Raw genomic sequence first — 18,106 nt, 5'->3', positions numbered from 1 at the left:
GGGGGAAAGAACTTCTGTTTTTCCCTGCAGGGACAGCAGAAATGATTTCTAGATGCGTACTCAACAGATTTTGAAATGAATTGTTTTGCATCCACACTTACCCCACCATGCAACCAGCCCTTACACCAGGGTTGGGTTGGGTAACCATGTGTACTACCTTACAGAGAACAATCTTCTATTTGAAGAAAGACTCTATCTCTATCCTTGCAGGGGACTAGAGATGGGTGAATCTGTTAATTTTGGTTTTCCACAGTTTTGCATTCCAGTCTTAAGTTCAGCTGTCCAGATTTCCATATCAGTTTTGCAATTTAAAAAGATAAAAAAGGTTCTCATGAAAATTCACCAGCATTTTAGTGTGAATTTCTCTTGCATGAAGTTTTGCCAAATACACACATTTTTGCAAAGCAATTTCCGCTAATATATTGCACTTTGGTAAGTTTTTTTCACCAGCATATATTTATTTATGCACACTTTACCTCAGTATATGCATTTTTGACACATTACTTGGCTGGAGAAAAGCAGTGCAAGATTCAGAGAAGTGCTAATTTTGATGGATGGTTGTGTTTTGGTTCCCATATTGATAGTGAAGGGGCGAATTAGGTAGATTCACCTTTAAATGTGAACTGATTCAAATTCCTCCCCCCCCCCCCGCAATTCCCACAGCAAACCTAACATGCAGAGAGATGGCAGCTTATCTCTTCCCTTCCTGATTGGCCAGGAGTTTAGGGCCCAAGATATGCTGGAGCGGTTGGTTCCCATTGCACTGGGAAGAAAAAAAAGGATAAGCCTGTCTTCCCTAAGTGCCGTGTTCCCCATAAGGGCTACATGCCTTTAATTTAGAAAAGAAAAACTGAATGCTATTTATCTAGAAAACATTATCTAGCAAGCATATTAATTGATAAATATGTTGTTCTTGTGCTCCATGATTGTGCCCCATGATTTGCATAGTTCTAGGATAATAGCACATTACCCTGTCTGCATAATTTGTAATGACAATGCAATAAGCAGTGCTCTTTTGGGAGTACAGGCCGGAACTGGCTTTGGTGCCATTTGGCAATCATATTCATCTTTTCTAAACGCTACAAGATACGGGCTTCAGTGTACTAGTTGGTCTGCACAAGTGTTGCACTCATATACTGTGTAGAATTCATAAGCAGGTTTGGGCGTGGATGTGATCTGAGCATATATTAACACCCAAAACCACACAACCCACAGAAAACTAGTGCAACTGGTGCGTAATAGACAACCATTCCTGTGTATAATCTTGCATAGAATATAGAGCAGGTGTGGAGAGCCTTTGGCCCTACAGATGCTGCTGAACTCCCAACTGTCATAGCAAACATGGCCAATGGCTAGGGATGATGGAAATTGTAGTTCAGCAACATCTGGAGGGCCAAAGGTTCCTCACACATGATAAGGAGACTGCATGTGGTTGTGCCTGGCTGTGAATCTGGGAGAGAGCACACAAAACTGACTAAATTTAGCCCTGCCCCTGCTCCCACTGCCCCGCCTCCACAAAATGGCACCATGTGTTTTGGATCACTGGAATGTAAAAACAACAACATCAACAGGCTCAATCCCCACTAAAGTTCCATCTTGCCAGAGGTCACCAGCTACCATCCTGGCAAAGTCAGCAATGCAGCTGTAGAGATGAGCAGCCTAGCAGCATCTGTGGATGTATCAGGCACATTTGGACTTCCCAAGGCAGAAGGGTGGCTCCGGAGCTGGAACAAAAATGTTGCTAAAAACTGGGCGATAGTTCTCAGGCAGTACTTGAGGATTCTGCACCATGATCTCCAGCACGTTGTTGTGGATTTCTTTAGAGATGTCGCCACGCAAGTGGAGGAGCATGGAAACGTGGTCTTCGCTGGTGAAACAACAGGCACAAAACGTGTTACCTCTCCCCTGGCCTCCTGCTGCCAACCAGGACTGGCCCTACCTTTAGAAAGAGTGAGGCAGCCACTCCACAAGCAGATGGAGTGGAGAGTTGGAGAACAGAGCTGTATGTTCTCCAATGTGGCCTACCCTCCAATCCCTTAGCTAGGCTGCTGTTCTCAGGTACACTGGAGGAAAGGTACCTGATACCAGTGCTGAAGGAAGATTGCTTTGGTGGAAATGGCCTTGTGGGCCAACGTGAACCCCCTGGCAGGCCAAGATTAGCCTGCAGGTTGGAGATATATTACCCTTGCATCATTGCTGGGGCGACTGCCAGAAAATGTTTTTGGCCTTGAATTTGGAGAACGGAAGGGATGCCTAAGGCCTCAGATCCAAGACCTGGCATCTCCAAGCAAAAGAATTCCAGTTCTCACAGTGCTGGAAAAGAACAATGATACTCTCTGTGTTGTATTTCCCGTGCTTCCTGTTTAGGGGCAAAATGCAAATCCAGTGCTGGGGGAAATGCAAATCCAGTGCTTTGAGTGCCCTACCTGATATCAGGATATTTTGTCACGAATCCCAGTACTTCCAGGCTCAGCATGGAGGGGTCCTTGAGACTGACGAGCTCCTGCAGGTCAGCAATCACTCTGAGAGTCTGTTCATTCTCTTCCAGGCCCTGGGAAAGGAAGCAGGAGACAAACTATATCATACCACAAGGACAGAACGGATGGACTGATGTGGAGGCTGCAAGATGAGTTATGATTGTCGAGTGACTATTACTACTGTTAGCAGTTGCAGTTATACTGCATGTGGGTTTTGCATTTTTATACATTGATTTTTGTTGAGATGGGTAAACCTCTTGGAGATTTTTTAAAATAAATATAACATGGTATACAAGTTCAATAGATAAAAGAATACCGTATCATACTGTACCTGAAGAAGTGTGCATGCACACAAAAGCTTATACCAGAACAAACTTAGTTGGTCTATAAGGTGCTACTAGACAATATTTTTATTTTTTTATTCTGATTGTGTCAGACCAACACAGCTACCTACCTAATACTGTGCCATAGACATTAAAGCAGAGAGCAGCCCAGTCATTGCTAGACTACCTTCCACAGCATCCTTGAACGAAGTTCAACTAGGTAACAACCAGCAGCTGTTGGCAGAGCCAGCCTCATGACTAGGTGTTCTGCACAGTTGTTTATTCCCCAACCCCAACCCACCTTGCTGCACCAAACTGGCTTGGGTTGCCACCTCCTGACCAAAAGGATGATTGCCTGATGTGACATTTTCATGCGGGTACTGAAATGCAAAGACACTTCAGGAGTAAGCAGCAACTCTAGCTGGTATTATCGGCCAGACTTGCTATCCAACAAAGTTGATCTCCCAATAGTTCGGCCCTAGTAGAAACCTGCACAGGTTTCTTTGGAAGCCGGAAGTCGTGCAACTAGATGCTAGGGATGTTGAAAATTTTGCTCAGTTCACATTTTAAGTGAATTTATTCCATTCTTACTTCCCAGACTAATACAGGAACTAGAATGCAGTTATCCTTCAGTTGTTGAATATCTTAAAATTTTGCAATATAGTTCATGGCTCAAAAATATGCAAAAATGTGTACTTCGGGTTAAACTGCATATAAAAAATGTGAATTCCCCCCAGTTTAAAACGAAACAAATAGCTGGTGGATGTGGAAATAGGAAATAACTAATTTATGAATGAACACATGCAAAACTGACACGATCTGGAAATAGAACGATCTATTCATCCCTATTGGATGCATATTTGATCTTTGCTGGCCACGCACACAACTCTGTATTCAGCTTGGTGAGCAAAGTCAATCTCCCTTTCCTCTGCGATCACCGGCAGCTGCCAGCCCCATCCTTGGAATGTGTTTGGCAAAACATGATAGCTGTTAGCTGTTCCTTTCTCTCACCAGGCTGCAAAAGAGCTCCGTCAGCTGAGAGGCATCTTGCACCATCTGCCTGGCCATCCGGCTTCTCTCCTCAGCGTTCCGGCAGACTAGCCTTTTCTGCAAGAGAGCCCTCACGTACTGGCTCATGACCAAGCGCTCAGTCTCTGACAGGAGGTGCTGGACATCAAGGGGGGGAAATTGCCATGGTCATTCTAGTTAATGGGAGCTGCACTGAGACAAAAGGCTGAAATGCAGTGTGTGTGTTTCCTGCAGCGGTGGCTGGTGCCCACTGGGCCTGGTAGGGCAGGAGGCAGGGAGGTCAACAGTAGGGGGAGCCAGAGCCAATGGCAGGCAGAGATAACTAATTCTAGGTTTGTCCCCATCTTGCTGGTGATAGGTGGCGCTGAAGCTGGCAATGGGCATGGCCAGAGCAAAAAGTGGGAAGGACCTCCCTTTGACACACACTCTCTCTCTTTCTCTCTCTCCCCTCCCCCCGTCTCTTTCTTCCACCCTATTTTCTTTCTCTTTCTGCTAAGTCTGCAAAGAGCTTACCCTCGCTTTCTGTCATTCCATCAGTCTTGGCTCCCTGCCCCTTTCTTGCCAGGCCCCCCTCACCCACTTGAAATCCAAAGCCCAAAGGCCACATGTAAACCTCAGGCTGCAGATCCCCCACTTCTAGAATCTAGAGGCAATACTCAAATGGTAGACCACCCTCCCTGAAGCTAGCCAACCAGCAGTGCACAGATCTTCCCACCGCTGTCAGCCCCCAGCTATGGAGGGATCTTACCGTGCTGATTGGTCTGTGAGTTCTGCAGAAGAATTTCATGTGCATTTCTACCACCTCGCATATGCTGCTCAGCACCTGGGATTCACCAGACAGCCATTGACGGGAGGGCATCTGAGCAAACGGAGACTGGGACAGAACAAGGGACATACCAAGTTGTTTTAGAAAGGTCTCTCTCTCTCTCTCTCTCTCTCTCTCTCTCTCACACACACACACACACACACACACACACCACCTTCCAGAAGGAAGTCCAGAGTGGCTTACAGCAACAAAAAATACAGGCAAACCTACAAAATGGCATAGAACTCCTCTGCAAATACTACATGTTACGTTGCCTTTAAAAGACCCACTCAAGGAAGTATGTTTTGGGTTGCCTCTTGCAGGGTCAAGCTCTGGTGTATCTCCTTTGAGCAGAAGATCTATAGCTGTGAAGGCAGAGCTGATAGTTAGCTTGGCTTCCACCAATTCACCCTCATCAGGAGCTTGGCTGCTGCAAACTAGGGCTCCACAAGCTTCTTTGTGCTTGCTTGCAAGCACAGGCACTCAGGACCCCTCCAGACATCTTTTTAAAAAACTGCATTCATCATTATTTGTGCTCATGGTGGTATTAGGGCAGTTGTAAGTGGGAATCTCTAATCCATTTACTATGTGTCAGAGGCGGGGAACCTTTTTCAGCCCGAGGGCCACATTCCCTTCTGGGCAAGCTTTTGAGGGCCACATGCCACTGGTGGGCAGGGCCAGAGGCAAAAGTGGGCAGAGCAATGCATGTTGACTTTACCTTCACACAGTAGGTTAGTTTTCACAATCTCACACGACACTCTCTTATCTTTCATCCAGGCAAGCAGGAAGCATTGTCAAAGTTCAGGGGTATATTCTAGCCTGGGAAAAACTCGTGTGTGGGTGTGAAACAGGGTCAGCAAGGGACATGGCCTTGGGAGAGTTCCAAGGGTCAGACAGAGAGGCCTGCAGGGCCACATTTGGCCCCTAGGGCTGCGGGTCCCCACCTCTACCATAGTCTTTCTTAATAACAATGGGTACCTGCAGATCTTTCAGCATCTCCTCCAGCAGCAGCTGGCATGCCTTCTTCTGGGCTTTCTCCAGGGCAACGTGAAGGGTTGATGACATCTTGCTGGCCTCTGAGGATGTTGATCTGCCTTCACACAGGGCTGCAATGGAGGTGCTGCCAGTGGAGGGAAGAGGAATAGCTGGGAAGCGGGCTTGCATGTAGCCTGCTAGGAAGAGAAGCCCAGATACAGCAGGCATGTGGAAGGAATCAATCACAGGAGTTGGGAATACCTGAGAGCCTGGCAGTTGTTGAGGGTTGATAGCAAGTAAGGCACATAGCACTTGGAGGTTGCAGGTTCTCGTTGATGCTCCTTGCCAAATCCCACCAGGTCTTCATATAGGCTGCAGAGAGCACAGCAGTTGTCATGGCATCTTGCACACTAGTAGCCAACCCCCTCATCCCATGTGTCTTGAGAGTGAAACAGTGCAGAGTTCCACATATGATGAAGAATAAGCAGACCTACGCCCCCATCTTTAGTATACATTTAAAGCACTTTTGCTACTTTAACAGTTCTGGTTTCTCCCAAAGAATCCTGAGAATTGTAGTTTGTTAAGGGTGCTGAGAGTTGTTAGGAAACTGTTATTCCCCCCACAGAGCTACAGTTCTCAGCATGGCTTAACAGTCAGTGCCTCTTCGCAGGAATCATAGATCTGTAAGGAAAATGTGTCTTTAACAAACTACAGTTTGGGATGAATGAACTTGTAATCTTGAAGCGCCCTCTGATGGCTTTAGAAGAATTAGACAAATTCATGAAGGGACAATGGCTACTAACCACTATTGTTAAATACTGCCTCCAGGATCGGAGGCAGACAACTTGTTTACTGAGCTTATGAGGTTAGACTACATCTGGTCTTTACTGAGCTTTTTTCTGATTTGTTTGTGTGGTGATTATACAACAATGAGGATTCATCCTGTTTTGCTTGCGAGTTGATTTTACCTCTTTCTATTAGATATTTGCCCATCCTACACTTTTTAGTGCATTTCTCTATCACTTTCCTAACTGCAAAAAGTCAGGAATTTATTTTAAACTGGATTTGTTGTGCTAGGTCAACACAGAGATTTCATCCACCTTCATTTCTGGTATGGGCTTAAATTCTTTTTGCATAATACTGACAGATCTGGAAGTAATGCCTCTTCTGGGGAAGAGCAGAGGAAGAGAGAGAGAGAGCTATTGCACTCATGTCCTGTTTGCAGGATCTCCACAGAGCTATGTATGGGAAGCAAGATGCTGGACTAGGCAGGCCTTTGGGGGTGTTCTTGTGGCACAGAAATAACATACCTCATTACAAGCCCACTAAAGGTTTTCTGTAAGGAAAAAGGAGCCTCAGTTGGAGCAGGATTAGGGAAATGAGCCTCCACAGCCTCCAGTGAAAGAAAGGGGAAAGGAGCAGGGATCTTTAGCAGGAATGATAACCAAACTCAAGTAAGAACCCAAGATGTCTCATTGGGCTGGGCCTGAAGGTCCTATTGCTGGTGAATTAATGTTAGGGACATGGGAAGCTACCTTATACTGAGTCAGATCATTGGTCCGTCAATGTATTGTCATCACTGATGGGCAGCAATTCTCAAGGGTTTAAGACAGCAGTCTCTCCCAGTCCTCCCTGCAGATGCCCTACTTGGAACCTTTGGCATGCAAAGCAGGTGAGTCATGATGCTTTCCCTACTGAGCTGTGCTGTGATGAGCATCCTTTTCTTGCCTCTCAGTCCCTACTCTGCATCAGCAGCATGGAGAGAGAACTGACCTGCCCAGAAAGACCTCAAGCTCCTCCAGGGCCATGTTGCACAACTTCTGCTGCAGAGTATCTGAGATGAGGGATGCCACTCGGATATTTTCATCCAGCATCTGGGGCAGGCAAAGAAAGAGAGGAAGGCGATTGGATGAGTGGGGATCAAACACATGGCTTTGCTTCCGCAGCCAATAGGACAGGCTGTACAGGAATCAGGTAGGCTTCCCTGCAGTGCATTGTCTTTCTTCTCTGACCTTCATGACAATCATGGGAAGGCTGGTCTGGAAGCAGCCTTGATAGTCTGATTCGGGCTCCTCTTCACTGAACCACTCTTTAAACTCCATCTCCAGCGTCTTCTGCATCCACTGAGCAAAGCTGGCCTAGAAGAACAAGCGGAGATGGTTTATGGCAACAGAGGTTGAGGAACCTTATTCACCCCGAGGCCCGCATTTTTGTCTGGATAACCTTCTGAGGGCCAAGTGCCTATAGTGGGCGTGGCTGGAGACAAAAGCAGGCGGAGCAACAAATGTGAATGTCACCTTTGCATATGGGCTAATTTCTCCACATGAAGCTCTCTATCTTCCACCCAGACACATTCCAGCCAAAAAAAAGCACTCATGGGTATAGCCTGGGGAAAGTTCCCAGGGCCAGATAGAGAGGCCTGGGTGGGGTGGGGTGGACAAATTTGGCTCTCAGACCTGAGTAACTATTCTCTTTTTAAGTGAAGACCAGGGACCCTCCACTGCGCACAAGCCACTCACAGCCCCAGCAGTGTTCATATTCATTTGTCTAGCTCCTTTCTCCTGCGGATGAGAAACATCTCTTTAGTGGGGCAGCTGATATACAGTACATACGTCTCAGATCCACACCACACATTCACAGTACATTTAATGCACATTGCTTCCCCCGAAGAATCCAGAGAGCTACAGTTTGTTAAGGGTGCTGGGAAATATAGCTCTGTGTGGATATGACCTGCAGTATGTGTTCGACCTCCACCTCTGGTCTTCCTGAAAACCTGCCACCTCCTATTTTTATCCCTATTTCTCTCCACTGCTGTGAAACAATGGATGCTTCCAGACTGTCACTATTTTCAGGTGGAATTCAGCCACAGGCCAGCAGATTCAGGTTTGCTCAATTATAGTTGATTAGAAGGTCTTGCACAACAAACCTGTTTCCCTGAAAGGTAGCACTTTCTGTGCTATTTTTGGGTGGGATTCGATCTCATGCAGCAAACCTGTCTCCCAAATCAGGATGAATGTTCGTTAAATAGCCAACACCTTCCAACCTCCCCAGCAAACAAATCAGGATGAATGCTCAATAAACAGGTGATCTGGAAGTGCCCGATGAAAACTCCAGAGACTAGAGGGGCTTAAGAGGCAAACTGCACAGAAGTAACATGTTTTGGCTGAAGGCTACTTATTCAGAATAAAAGCAGTTTGGGGTAGAGACCTATTTTGAACAGAGAAGTAGCAGACAGAGGAGGAATGCTTAGCCCTTTCTTCACCAGCCATTTCCCCATCTGCTCCAAATCGCCCTCTTGACCCTCAGAGTCCCAAGTGTGTGGTTGCCTGAGTTTGGAACCCTGAGCAGGGCCAAATCAGTTGGGGAGACAATCTGGACCAGGAAAATGGGTGGTGGGAAAAGGGTGAAGCACCACTGCCTCATCTACCCCCTACCTGTTCAAAATGGGCGTCTCCTGAAGGTGCTTTTCTTCAGAAAGAGGAGACAACAAGGACGCTTTACACAACTTTGTGTGTAGCATAGCATGGCATCCAGTAATATGCCACTTGTCCCTTATTCACAGGAATATGCTGGATACTGAGTTAGACAACTGGTTCCTCTAGCTCAGTAGTGGTCCATCCAGCCCACAGCAGCTCTCTAGACTTTCAGGTGGAATATTTCCACATTCACTGGTAAGAAAAGATCTCTGCCTGAATATTTGGAGAACTTCATATTAACACTCTCCATCACCCAGGTTTCTAGGCCAACCAGCAAATCTAAATATATTAGAGCTTCAACATCCACAGTCATTTTGTTCCCCATAGTCTTCACGACTCACCTGTACTTTCCCTACATAGGTCTCCTCCAAGTAGTCTACTGTATCCACAGGAAGCAGAGGACCCAAGACTGTGATGTCCACTTCAGGTAGAAGGCTTGGGTGGGTCATCATTTCTGAGCTGTGGAACACAAGAAGGGTCAGGAGCGAAAGGTACCTAAGTTCAACTTTCCACTTTCAGGCTGTTCAGTACACCTGAAGCAGGATTATATGCGCATATTTCTAGTATTCTTGTACGGGGAAATGCAGCCCATTGCCAAATCTGCTTCTTTGCAAATGCCACCCGACGGTTGCCTGCTGGTACAACAGAGAACATGACTGGATAAACACCCACCTGTTTAAAGCATTATCCTACCACTTTAACAGTCACAGCTTCCCCAAAGCATCCTGGGAACTCTGCTTTGTCAAGAGTGGTGAGAGTTCTCAGTAGACCAGTGGTGGCCAAACTTGGCCCTCCAGCTGTTTTGGGACTACAATTCCAATCATCCCTGACCACTGGTCCTGTTAGCTAGGGATGATGGGAGTTGTAGTCCAAAAACAGCTGGGGGGCCAGGTTTGGCCACCACTGAAGTAGACCTTTCACAAACGACAGTTCCCAGAATTCTTTGGGGGGAGCCATGACTGTTAAGGTGGCCCACGAGTGCTTCAGATGGATGGTGTTTGGGATTCCAAGTCAGAGTTATGGGCGGTAGGCAAATGTAAGCCCCAGCACTTCTTTTTCTAAAAAAAATAATGACCCCTCACTTCCCCTATGAACCCCAACACCTGCCATTAGGAGCACTGACCTTGGGTAGACATGGAGTGCCCACTGGAGAAGAGTAAAGACCTCCTGCTTCTCCAGCTCCCGAGTGAGGATGTGATGCAGGTGTTTGGCAAGGCTTTGATGATACATGGCAGCAAAGGCTGCGACGATATTGTAGTGAGGCGGGCAGCACTGGGCCATCAGGTCTTTCACAACACACAGTTCAGCCAGGATGCTGTTCTGCAAGGACGCCAAATGCTGAGCAAGGTGCTGTCCTTGGGCATTGCTTGGCATGGCCTGGAAGTGGGAAGCGACTATGGTGTCCTGTATAACCTGGAAGAACTTCTGCCTCCAGCACTTGGGGCGCCCTGGCGGGAGGAAGCCAGAAGGAAGCTGAGTTCTCAGCAGCAAGGCAGCATCAATGCTCTCCTCACGCTCAATAATGCGTAGCGTGGACACAAAGAGGGAGGGGTCCTCAGACACCAGTCGTGTGCTGTGGGCCACAACGTGCCACAGGTGCTGGGCAAGGGCATCGTTCAGTTCCAGGAGGCCCCTGAAGTAGGACTCCACACTGGCCAGGTGCAAGGAGCTGAGCAGGTTGTGGTGATGCAGCTGGAACAGGATGCTGTCCCGTAAACTCTCCAGCTCCATGAATCCTGCATGGGCTTCCAGCAGGTGATGATTCTGCAGGAGGTCAAAGGTCTCGGAAAGGAGTTTGTGTACTGTGTAGAAAAGAAGAAAGGGAGAAAGGGCTTCAAAAGCATAACCTGGGGAAGAAAGAGGAATGATATCCAGTGTGGTTAGAGCAGTGGTTAGAGCAGGTGTTTGGAACCCTCTGTCCAAGGGCTGGGCAGAAGAGGGGGAAAGGGGTGCTGTACAAAGTATGCAGCTCCTCTACAAGATTATCTGCTGCAAGACGATCAAGCCAGAGAGGGAAATGTCTCAGCTGAAAGGTAGGTGCGTTGCTTGCAGATATATAGAAGGTCATCCCATGTGTTTTGGAATTGCATGCATGCAGTTTTCCGGATGCAATGGCATTTAGATATTTGAGGTTATGAATAGCCTCTTTACCCAAGCCCTTGGCTGAGTGCTCTGTGCTGGTGTTTTGTTATTCTGATATGATTGATTTGCAGTTTAATTTCATAATTTTAGTTGTTCATTGCACTCATTCTAATTGTGTGGTTTTTGTAACCCACTCTGGGACCATTTGGTGAAGAGTGAGGCACAGATGTAACAAGTGGATATAATAATAAATAACACATATTACAAACTGAAGCTCACCTGAGAAAAGTTGGGGCAATGTCTGGGCAACTGAACCCAGCTGGGCATGTTCCACTGCCACCTCCCGTAGTCTCTGCAGGCTCTGAAAAGAGTCGGTGCTGGATGCCAAGGACTGGCATATGTTTCTCAATGCTTGCCGCACATGTCGAACATCTGCAGTGGCTGAGTGCAACTGCTCCAGGCCTGTGCTCACACCCTCTAGGTAGGACTGCACAGTTGACTAGGGACAGAGAGAATCAAGTGGTAAAGAGGACATAGAGACTTCACAGGCAGGACAAAGGGCCGTGGCTCAGTGATAAAACATCTGCTTTCCATGCTGAAAGTCCTAAATTCAACCCCCAGCATCTCCAACTAAGGCTGGGATGGACCCCTGCTTGAAACCTGGAGAGCCGCTGCCAGTCAGTGTAGACAATACTTTGCTAGCTAGCTCTGACTCAGTATAATGCAGCTTCCAGTGTGAAAAGCTCATATCCTGATCTCCAAACCCTTGTTCTATTAAATTCATAATCAAGGCTGCTTAAACCAGTGAGATTTCAGGATCAAGCTGCATTAATACTTGAAAGAGTGGCTCTCCTAGTATATGCCAACCTGACAACCAAGGTTTTGGGCAATGCCCAACAGGATAGGGTATTTCTGTTGTGGTGTCCTGGATGTGGCATCACCTGCCTCTGTAGGTGTGCCAGGCATCATCAGTATATCAGCTGTCATAAAGACACATCTCTCCACTTGGACCTTTGGGACCCCACTGGCATTGGTGTTGGGTGATTTTGGATTTAAATCCTTTTTTGCCAAGGTTATTCAAGGCTGCTAGTGTTAATCTAGTTTTATCCTGGGACAGAGCAACGGGAACTCACCCTATTGTGGGAATTCAAACTGCAGACCTTACGATCGGCAAGCCCAGGAGGCTCAGTGGTTTAGACCACAGCACCACCCACGTCCCTAGAACCTTGGTTATTGGGTGGTTTATAAATAAATCTAGGCATAGCCAAGGCCTGGCATCTGGGATTGCTACTGATGGGCACTTGCCAAGGCCCATAACTCAGCATCAAGCCCTGAAACTCCCTGATCCTGCTGGTTCTCTTTTTTACAAACAACAACAGCCCTCGCCCGCTTTGAGCATGCCGCAAGTGATAGGGGTAGGGAGAAGGTGCAGCTGCCTTTGGTCACATGACCCTTCTGGTGAACCCATCCAATGGCCATCCAAAAGCTGGAAGAGCCAACCCAGGTGTTCAGGGAACAGTCAGTGGAGGCTGGTACATTAGGGCGAGTGGGGCACTGCCCCACCAGCCTCAGTCTGCTGTCACCCATCCCCCAACTGCCTGCCTCCATACTTACAATGGGTTCAGGAGGTGGCATTGCCTGTCCCCTTCCTCTTCCTTACTCAGTGTGGCCACTGCAAAACTCAAAAAGGAGGAGGATGGTGACAAAGCTAGAATCAGTTGTGTCTGCTTGTCATTGGCATTTGGCTGCACTTCATGTTGGGTTCCCTGACTTCCGCCCTCCCAATCCCAATGGGCACTGGCCAGCACTGGTTCCAGCGCTGCAACTACCAACCTTTATGCGGGATTGGATGGAACTGTTGCGTTGTATCTCTCGGATCCGATACTCCTCAAGGCCCTCTAATTTGTCAGGTCGGTAAAAGACCCCAGATGCCCATTTTAAGGCAGCTCCTCTGGCTAATTTTTCAGCCTTCTCCACTTCTGGCCATTCCTGGTCTAAAACAGAGAAGGAAGAGGGAGAAGAAGGAAATCCACACATACAGCTGCGAGTCTTTGCAAGACAGGAATTGCTCTTCCATCCCCAGCTGCTCCCCTGGAATGCAGGAAGGAAACAGGATGTGACCGCCTACCCACGATCTGGATAGCCTAGGGGGAGAGGTGGAATATCGGTGGAGGGGAAGCTTCTGGGGCTTGGAGACACAATGACCTGGGAAAAGGAGGCACACTTGTATTGTCAGACGTCTGGCTTCAGAGACAAGAGACGAGGCGGGAGAGGGGGCGTTAGAAGGGCGTATGGAGTCTGATAACTAATTCCCTCTACTGTATCTGAAGAAGTGTGCATGCACATGAAAGCTCATACCAATAACAAACTTAGTTGGTCTCTAAGGTGCTACTGGAAGGAATTTTTTTTATTTTGTTCCCTCTACTAAAGAATAGCTGTTCTATTTATAATAGGCATAAGGGCAATTATGAGGCTGCTAGCATGCTACCAGAGTTAGTTCAAGTTTTTGCTTTTAGCATTCAAAGCCCTGTACAACTTGGGGTCAAGTTACCTGAGGGATCGTCTAGCAACTTTGCAGTGGAGGCTGGAAGATAGGAAATTTCGCAAAGGCAAATGGATTATTGCACTATAAACAGCCACAGCTTCCCCCAAAGAATTCTGGGAACTGTAGTTTGCTAAGGGTGCTGAGAGTTGTTAGGAATGCTCTATTGCCCTCACAGTCCTGCAATTCCCAGAGTTCCAATAGCCAGGGCCACCCCTTGAACTGGTTATTAGTAAGGAGTTGGCAAGTGGCTGCGGGGAGATTTAACTTGGTGGGGCAGTGCCCCATTTGCCCTGATGGACCAGCCTCCACTGCAATTGTGTTCCTCGGGGGGGGGGGCATTGTTAAGAGTTCTGCATGCTGCAGGTGTATGCATGAGGTCAACTAAAACCCAGGTCTTAAGTGTTGTTGTGGCTTCAGCTCTATGGAATCTGCTCCCTGGTGAAATTAGACAAGCACTTGGGCTTTTAGGCAGCTATTGAAAGCTTTCAAAGAGGACTTACCCTGAGGAGTGACTCAGCCGTTTTATACTCAGGAGTGACTCAGCCATTTTTTAATGGCATCTTGTAATTTAAGACTTTCAAGATTTGCTTTTTTAAATGTTACATACAGTGGTACCTCGGTTTATGAACTTAACCCATTCCAGAAGCCCATTCTTAAACTGAAGCGCTTTCCCTAATGAGGCCTCCTGCCGCCGGTGCCCTTCTACCATTTGGCTTCCGTTCCTAGACTGAGGTAAAGTTCGCAAACTGGGACACTACTTCCAGTTTTGTGGAGTTCGTAAACCAAATAGTTCATAAACAGGGCTGTTCTTAAACCGAGGTACTACATATTTCTGTTGTACACTGCTTTGGAAACTTTAGTTTGGAAGTGGTTTGAAACTCATTAAAGAAATAAATAAAGGGTGAATTCAAATGACTGGGCAAATCTGTACCATGTAGGATCAATCTTCCCCAATATGATGCCCTCCAGATGTTTTGAAATACACTGCCCATTAGTTGTGCTGGGTGGGTGCACTGGGAGTTGCAATCCAAAACGTCTGGAAGGCTGATATAAAGAAACCCAACATTGCCACTCCTCTCCATCCAAAGCATGAAGGTGTTGTAACACCAGGCTTCACCTTGTGATAAGAGGCCTACAGACCAGAAGTAGCCCACTGTGTCCCCTCCAGATATTGTTGGACTACAACTCCTATTATCCTTGACTATTGCCCAGCTGGCTTGTGGCTGATGGGAGTTAGAGTCCAACAACATCTAGAGGCACCATGTTGTCTAATCCTGCACTACTTTATTTATTTCTTTTATATCCCACCTTTTTCTCCAAGGAGCTCAAGCTGACATATAGTTCTTCCACGCCCCACGTGTAATGCCAACAACAGCCCTGTGAAGTAGATTAGGCTGAGAGCCAGTGATTGGTCCAAGGTTACCCAGTAAACATCATGGCTGAGTGGGATTTGAACCCTGGCCCCCCAGAGCCTACTCTGACACTCTAACCACTGCTCCACATTGACTCTAGACTCTAGACTGACAGCACCCGACATAGCGGCATACACTAGAGTGGCCGTGTGTCCTGCTTTCAGAGGACACTTCTCTACTTGAAGGGCTGCCAGGGGCCAGTCCTTTATTTAAAAGTGTCCTCTATCAGAGCACCACACAGTAAGGTTTTAAAGCATCTATGGTATTGCTCCCAGTGAGGACAGACAGTGGACAGACAAACCAATCTCTGGCTCTGATTTTTCTAGCCCATTTATTTCCAAAAAGGACAGTTACTATGACATGTAAGTATCTCTCTGAGACCTCTCCCTTCCTGCATGACCCCAAGAATGCAATATTATCTAGGAAAAAGTATCTGTGACATCTCACAGCCCAGGTGGATAAAGTTTAAGTGCTTTTCTTAAAGTGGAAGGTGCCTGGAACCTATATACTGATGGTTAGGCTAAAATTGTCTGGCACCTTCCTCCTTAAGGAAAGCACTTTAAAATCATAACCTCATTCATTGTACGTGTGCCGAGATGTCAGGTACAGTATTTTTTTCCCTCATCAATTGCAAGAACAGGGAGTTCTTTCTCAAGTAGGGAGAGAGAGAGAAATCAACACAGCTAGGAGATTTGCTTTACCCAAAGCCCATCTAGGAAGGGCCCCATATGCCTCACCCCACCCCACTGAATGGTACGGTCACTGGGATCCTGTAGCTGCATTTCCCGTTACCTTTGGATCTGGTGGAATCGTCCTCCTCTGCAGACATGCCCATAGATTCAGCTGCAGTGCACAGGTCCAGAGCTTAGGGCTGGGCTGAGCAGAGGAAGCAGAGCCAGCAATAGCAGTTTCCGTCAGTGATACTACTTCCAGCTCCTCAGGGGCTTGTTCTGTAACACTGCAGATAGACTCAGGATGTAGGAACAGGAGGGCGGAGGAAACAGAAAATGCACTCGAAAGTTTAATTCTTAGGGAATGCAGATTAAGCAGCACAGAACTCTGGTATATATGCATGCCTGGGTTGTGGTCACCAGGATTCCTGCATGTCCCTCTGCCTTCAGCGGTAGCTACTGGTCTTTGGGACTAGTAAGGAAGGCAGGGAGATCAGCAATAGGTGGAGACAGGCAGGCAGAATGACAAGCAGAATCAACCTCTAGCTTGTTGTAAGTAAGGAGGAAGACAGGTCCACAAGGGTCATTTAGTCCAACCCCCGCAATGCAGGAATCTTTTGCCCAGTGTGGAACTCGAACCCACAACCCTAAGATTAAGACTTTCATGTTCTACCAACTGAGGACGTGTTCTTTCAGATATTTGGGGCCCAAGTCATACAGGGATTTAAACACTAATGCACCTTGAATTGGGGCCATAAATAAACTGACAACCAATATACTGAGTTCCTTTTTTGGAACCTAACACAGCATGTTAAAACACACACATATAATGTGGCTGAATAGACAAATAATATGAAGTGCTTCTTTTCTCAATGAAAGGGTTATCTAATCAATTGCTTGAGTTAGTCAGTGTGCCCTATCCTGGATAGTTATTGCTTATTTGTTTATTTTACATTATTTCCTTTCCTCTGAAAGGGCTCAAGGTGGCTTACAGGTAAAACAAGAACCACTAGAAACATAGAAAAATCAACCATTAAAATACAACGAAACACTGATAGAATTAAAAATATATAATATATAAAATATGTTTAAAACATACCAATAATTACAATAAAAACAGCACAGCACCAGGTCACATGACTGAAATGAATGGAGATAGTATTCAGCTAAAGTCCTGGCCTGCAGCCCCAGCAAGCTTTTGCTCATCCAGCCAAGCCCTGTGTGAGCTGGGGGGAGCCAACTATGCCAGCGTATTCCTAGCTGAACTTGCATTCAGACTTACACTGGGGTAGCTGAGCTCAGAGTTACCGTAAATAACACTGAGGAAAACTTTTGCCTGACAGCTATTAGTATGGTTTCCACTGGGTGTGCATTAATGTGGTGGCACAGCTTATAGGGGGATCTCAAGCTGTAAGAAATCCAGTTCCCACCCCTGCACTGCAAGACCAGATATTTCTAAAGTGGGTTGCTACACCCACCATTCAGCTGTGATCTACATGCCAAAGAAGTATTTCAATGTAAGTGCTATCTGGTAAGATAACCCATCCATCCAACCAGTTGCAACCATAGATTATCAAATCAGTAGGAAACAGTTTGTGTCTGAGGACAGTGATAACTGGGACACACAACAAGGGCTAAGAGAGGCGAGAAGGACATATATACAGATGTTGAGAAAGGTGAAAAGCAAGAGACTTTGGAATAAGGGGGTGTCATAAGTGCCTTATGGCAGTAAGGTCCTAGATTTGAAAGTTATTGCTGTACTTTATAAATCTTTTTGGGACATTGATGACTATTATGGAATAACACTTTGCGCATAATTCTTATTTCGTTTGCTCTCACAACTACCCTGAGATAGATCATCACCGTTTACACTTTGCAAATGGGAAAGGAGTGACTTGTTTCAAGCTTAGGCCATCAGTGGGCAGGAATCCAAAACCAGGAGCTGAAGATCAGCTCTCTACCCATTATGGGGCAGTGGCTCCCGCATGAAAGGTGTGTGGATTTGTATGGATTAAATCGCTAAACACAAGTCCCTAAATTGGATGTTTCTAGTCATGTGATTTCTTTCAGTTCTGCAAAAGATTTGACTTAAATAAAAAAAAAAGTTTCTGTCCTGTAGTAGCAAACTACTGTAGTTTGCTATTTACAGTACGGCAGCCTACAAGTGGAACCCGCAACAAAATGTTGCATCATTAAGTGTGCACTGATTTAACCATTTGGCAACAGAAGTCCACCACTCATAAAGAGGAGATCATAACAAGCCCACCGGACAGAGCTATATTCTGCTCTTATGGACAAGAAGACAACGGAG

General features: G+C 46.6%; 1 protein-coding gene across 2 annotated transcripts; it reads right to left on the bottom strand.

Moving 5' to 3' along the window:
• Positions 1-895: 895 nt before the first annotated feature.
• EXOC3L1 (exocyst complex component 3 like 1) lies at positions 896-17,672 on the bottom strand. 2 transcript variants are annotated; one of them, XM_053399707.1, is made up of 13 exons: positions 15,917-17,672; positions 13,001-13,161; positions 11,447-11,666; positions 10,209-10,887; positions 9,427-9,544; positions 7,622-7,747; positions 7,383-7,483; positions 5,871-5,981; positions 5,613-5,754; positions 4,578-4,703; positions 3,812-3,967; positions 2,427-2,551; positions 896-1,867 (listed from the first exon to the last, which is right to left on the bottom strand). In XM_053399707.1, the coding sequence occupies exons 1-13, from the start codon at positions 15,957-15,959 to the stop codon at positions 1,681-1,683; spliced, it is 2,295 nt and encodes a 764-aa protein (XP_053255682.1). In that variant the 5' UTR covers positions 15,960-17,672; the 3' UTR covers positions 896-1,680. The 2 variants fall into 2 exon arrangements, with proteins under 2 accessions (XP_053255682.1, XP_053255683.1); XM_053399708.1 differs by having other exon boundaries at positions 896-1,724.
• Between the last annotated feature and the right edge of the window lie 434 nt (positions 17,673-18,106).

This window comes from Podarcis raffonei, chromosome 8, assembly GCF_027172205.1.
Source record: "Podarcis raffonei isolate rPodRaf1 chromosome 8, rPodRaf1.pri, whole genome shotgun sequence".
Lineage (NCBI taxonomy): Eukaryota > Metazoa > Chordata > Lepidosauria > Squamata > Lacertidae > Podarcis > Podarcis raffonei.
This window is presented reverse-complemented; position numbering and strand designations above follow the sequence as displayed.

Excerpts from the sequence above, each read along its gene's own strand:
- EXOC3L1 (XM_053399707.1), bottom strand. The coding sequence starts at position 15,959 with ATGGGCATGTCTGCAGAGGAGGACGATTCCACCAGATCCAAAG. Across the intron at positions 13,162-15,916 it reads CGATTCCACCAGATCCAAAG|ACCAGGAATGGCCAGAAGTG; the intron begins GTAACGGGAAAT and ends TCTCTGTTTTAG. Across the intron at positions 5,755-5,870 it reads AACAACTGCCAGGCTCTCAG|CACCTCCATTGCAGCCCTGT; the intron begins GTATTCCCAACT and ends CTCCACTGGCAG.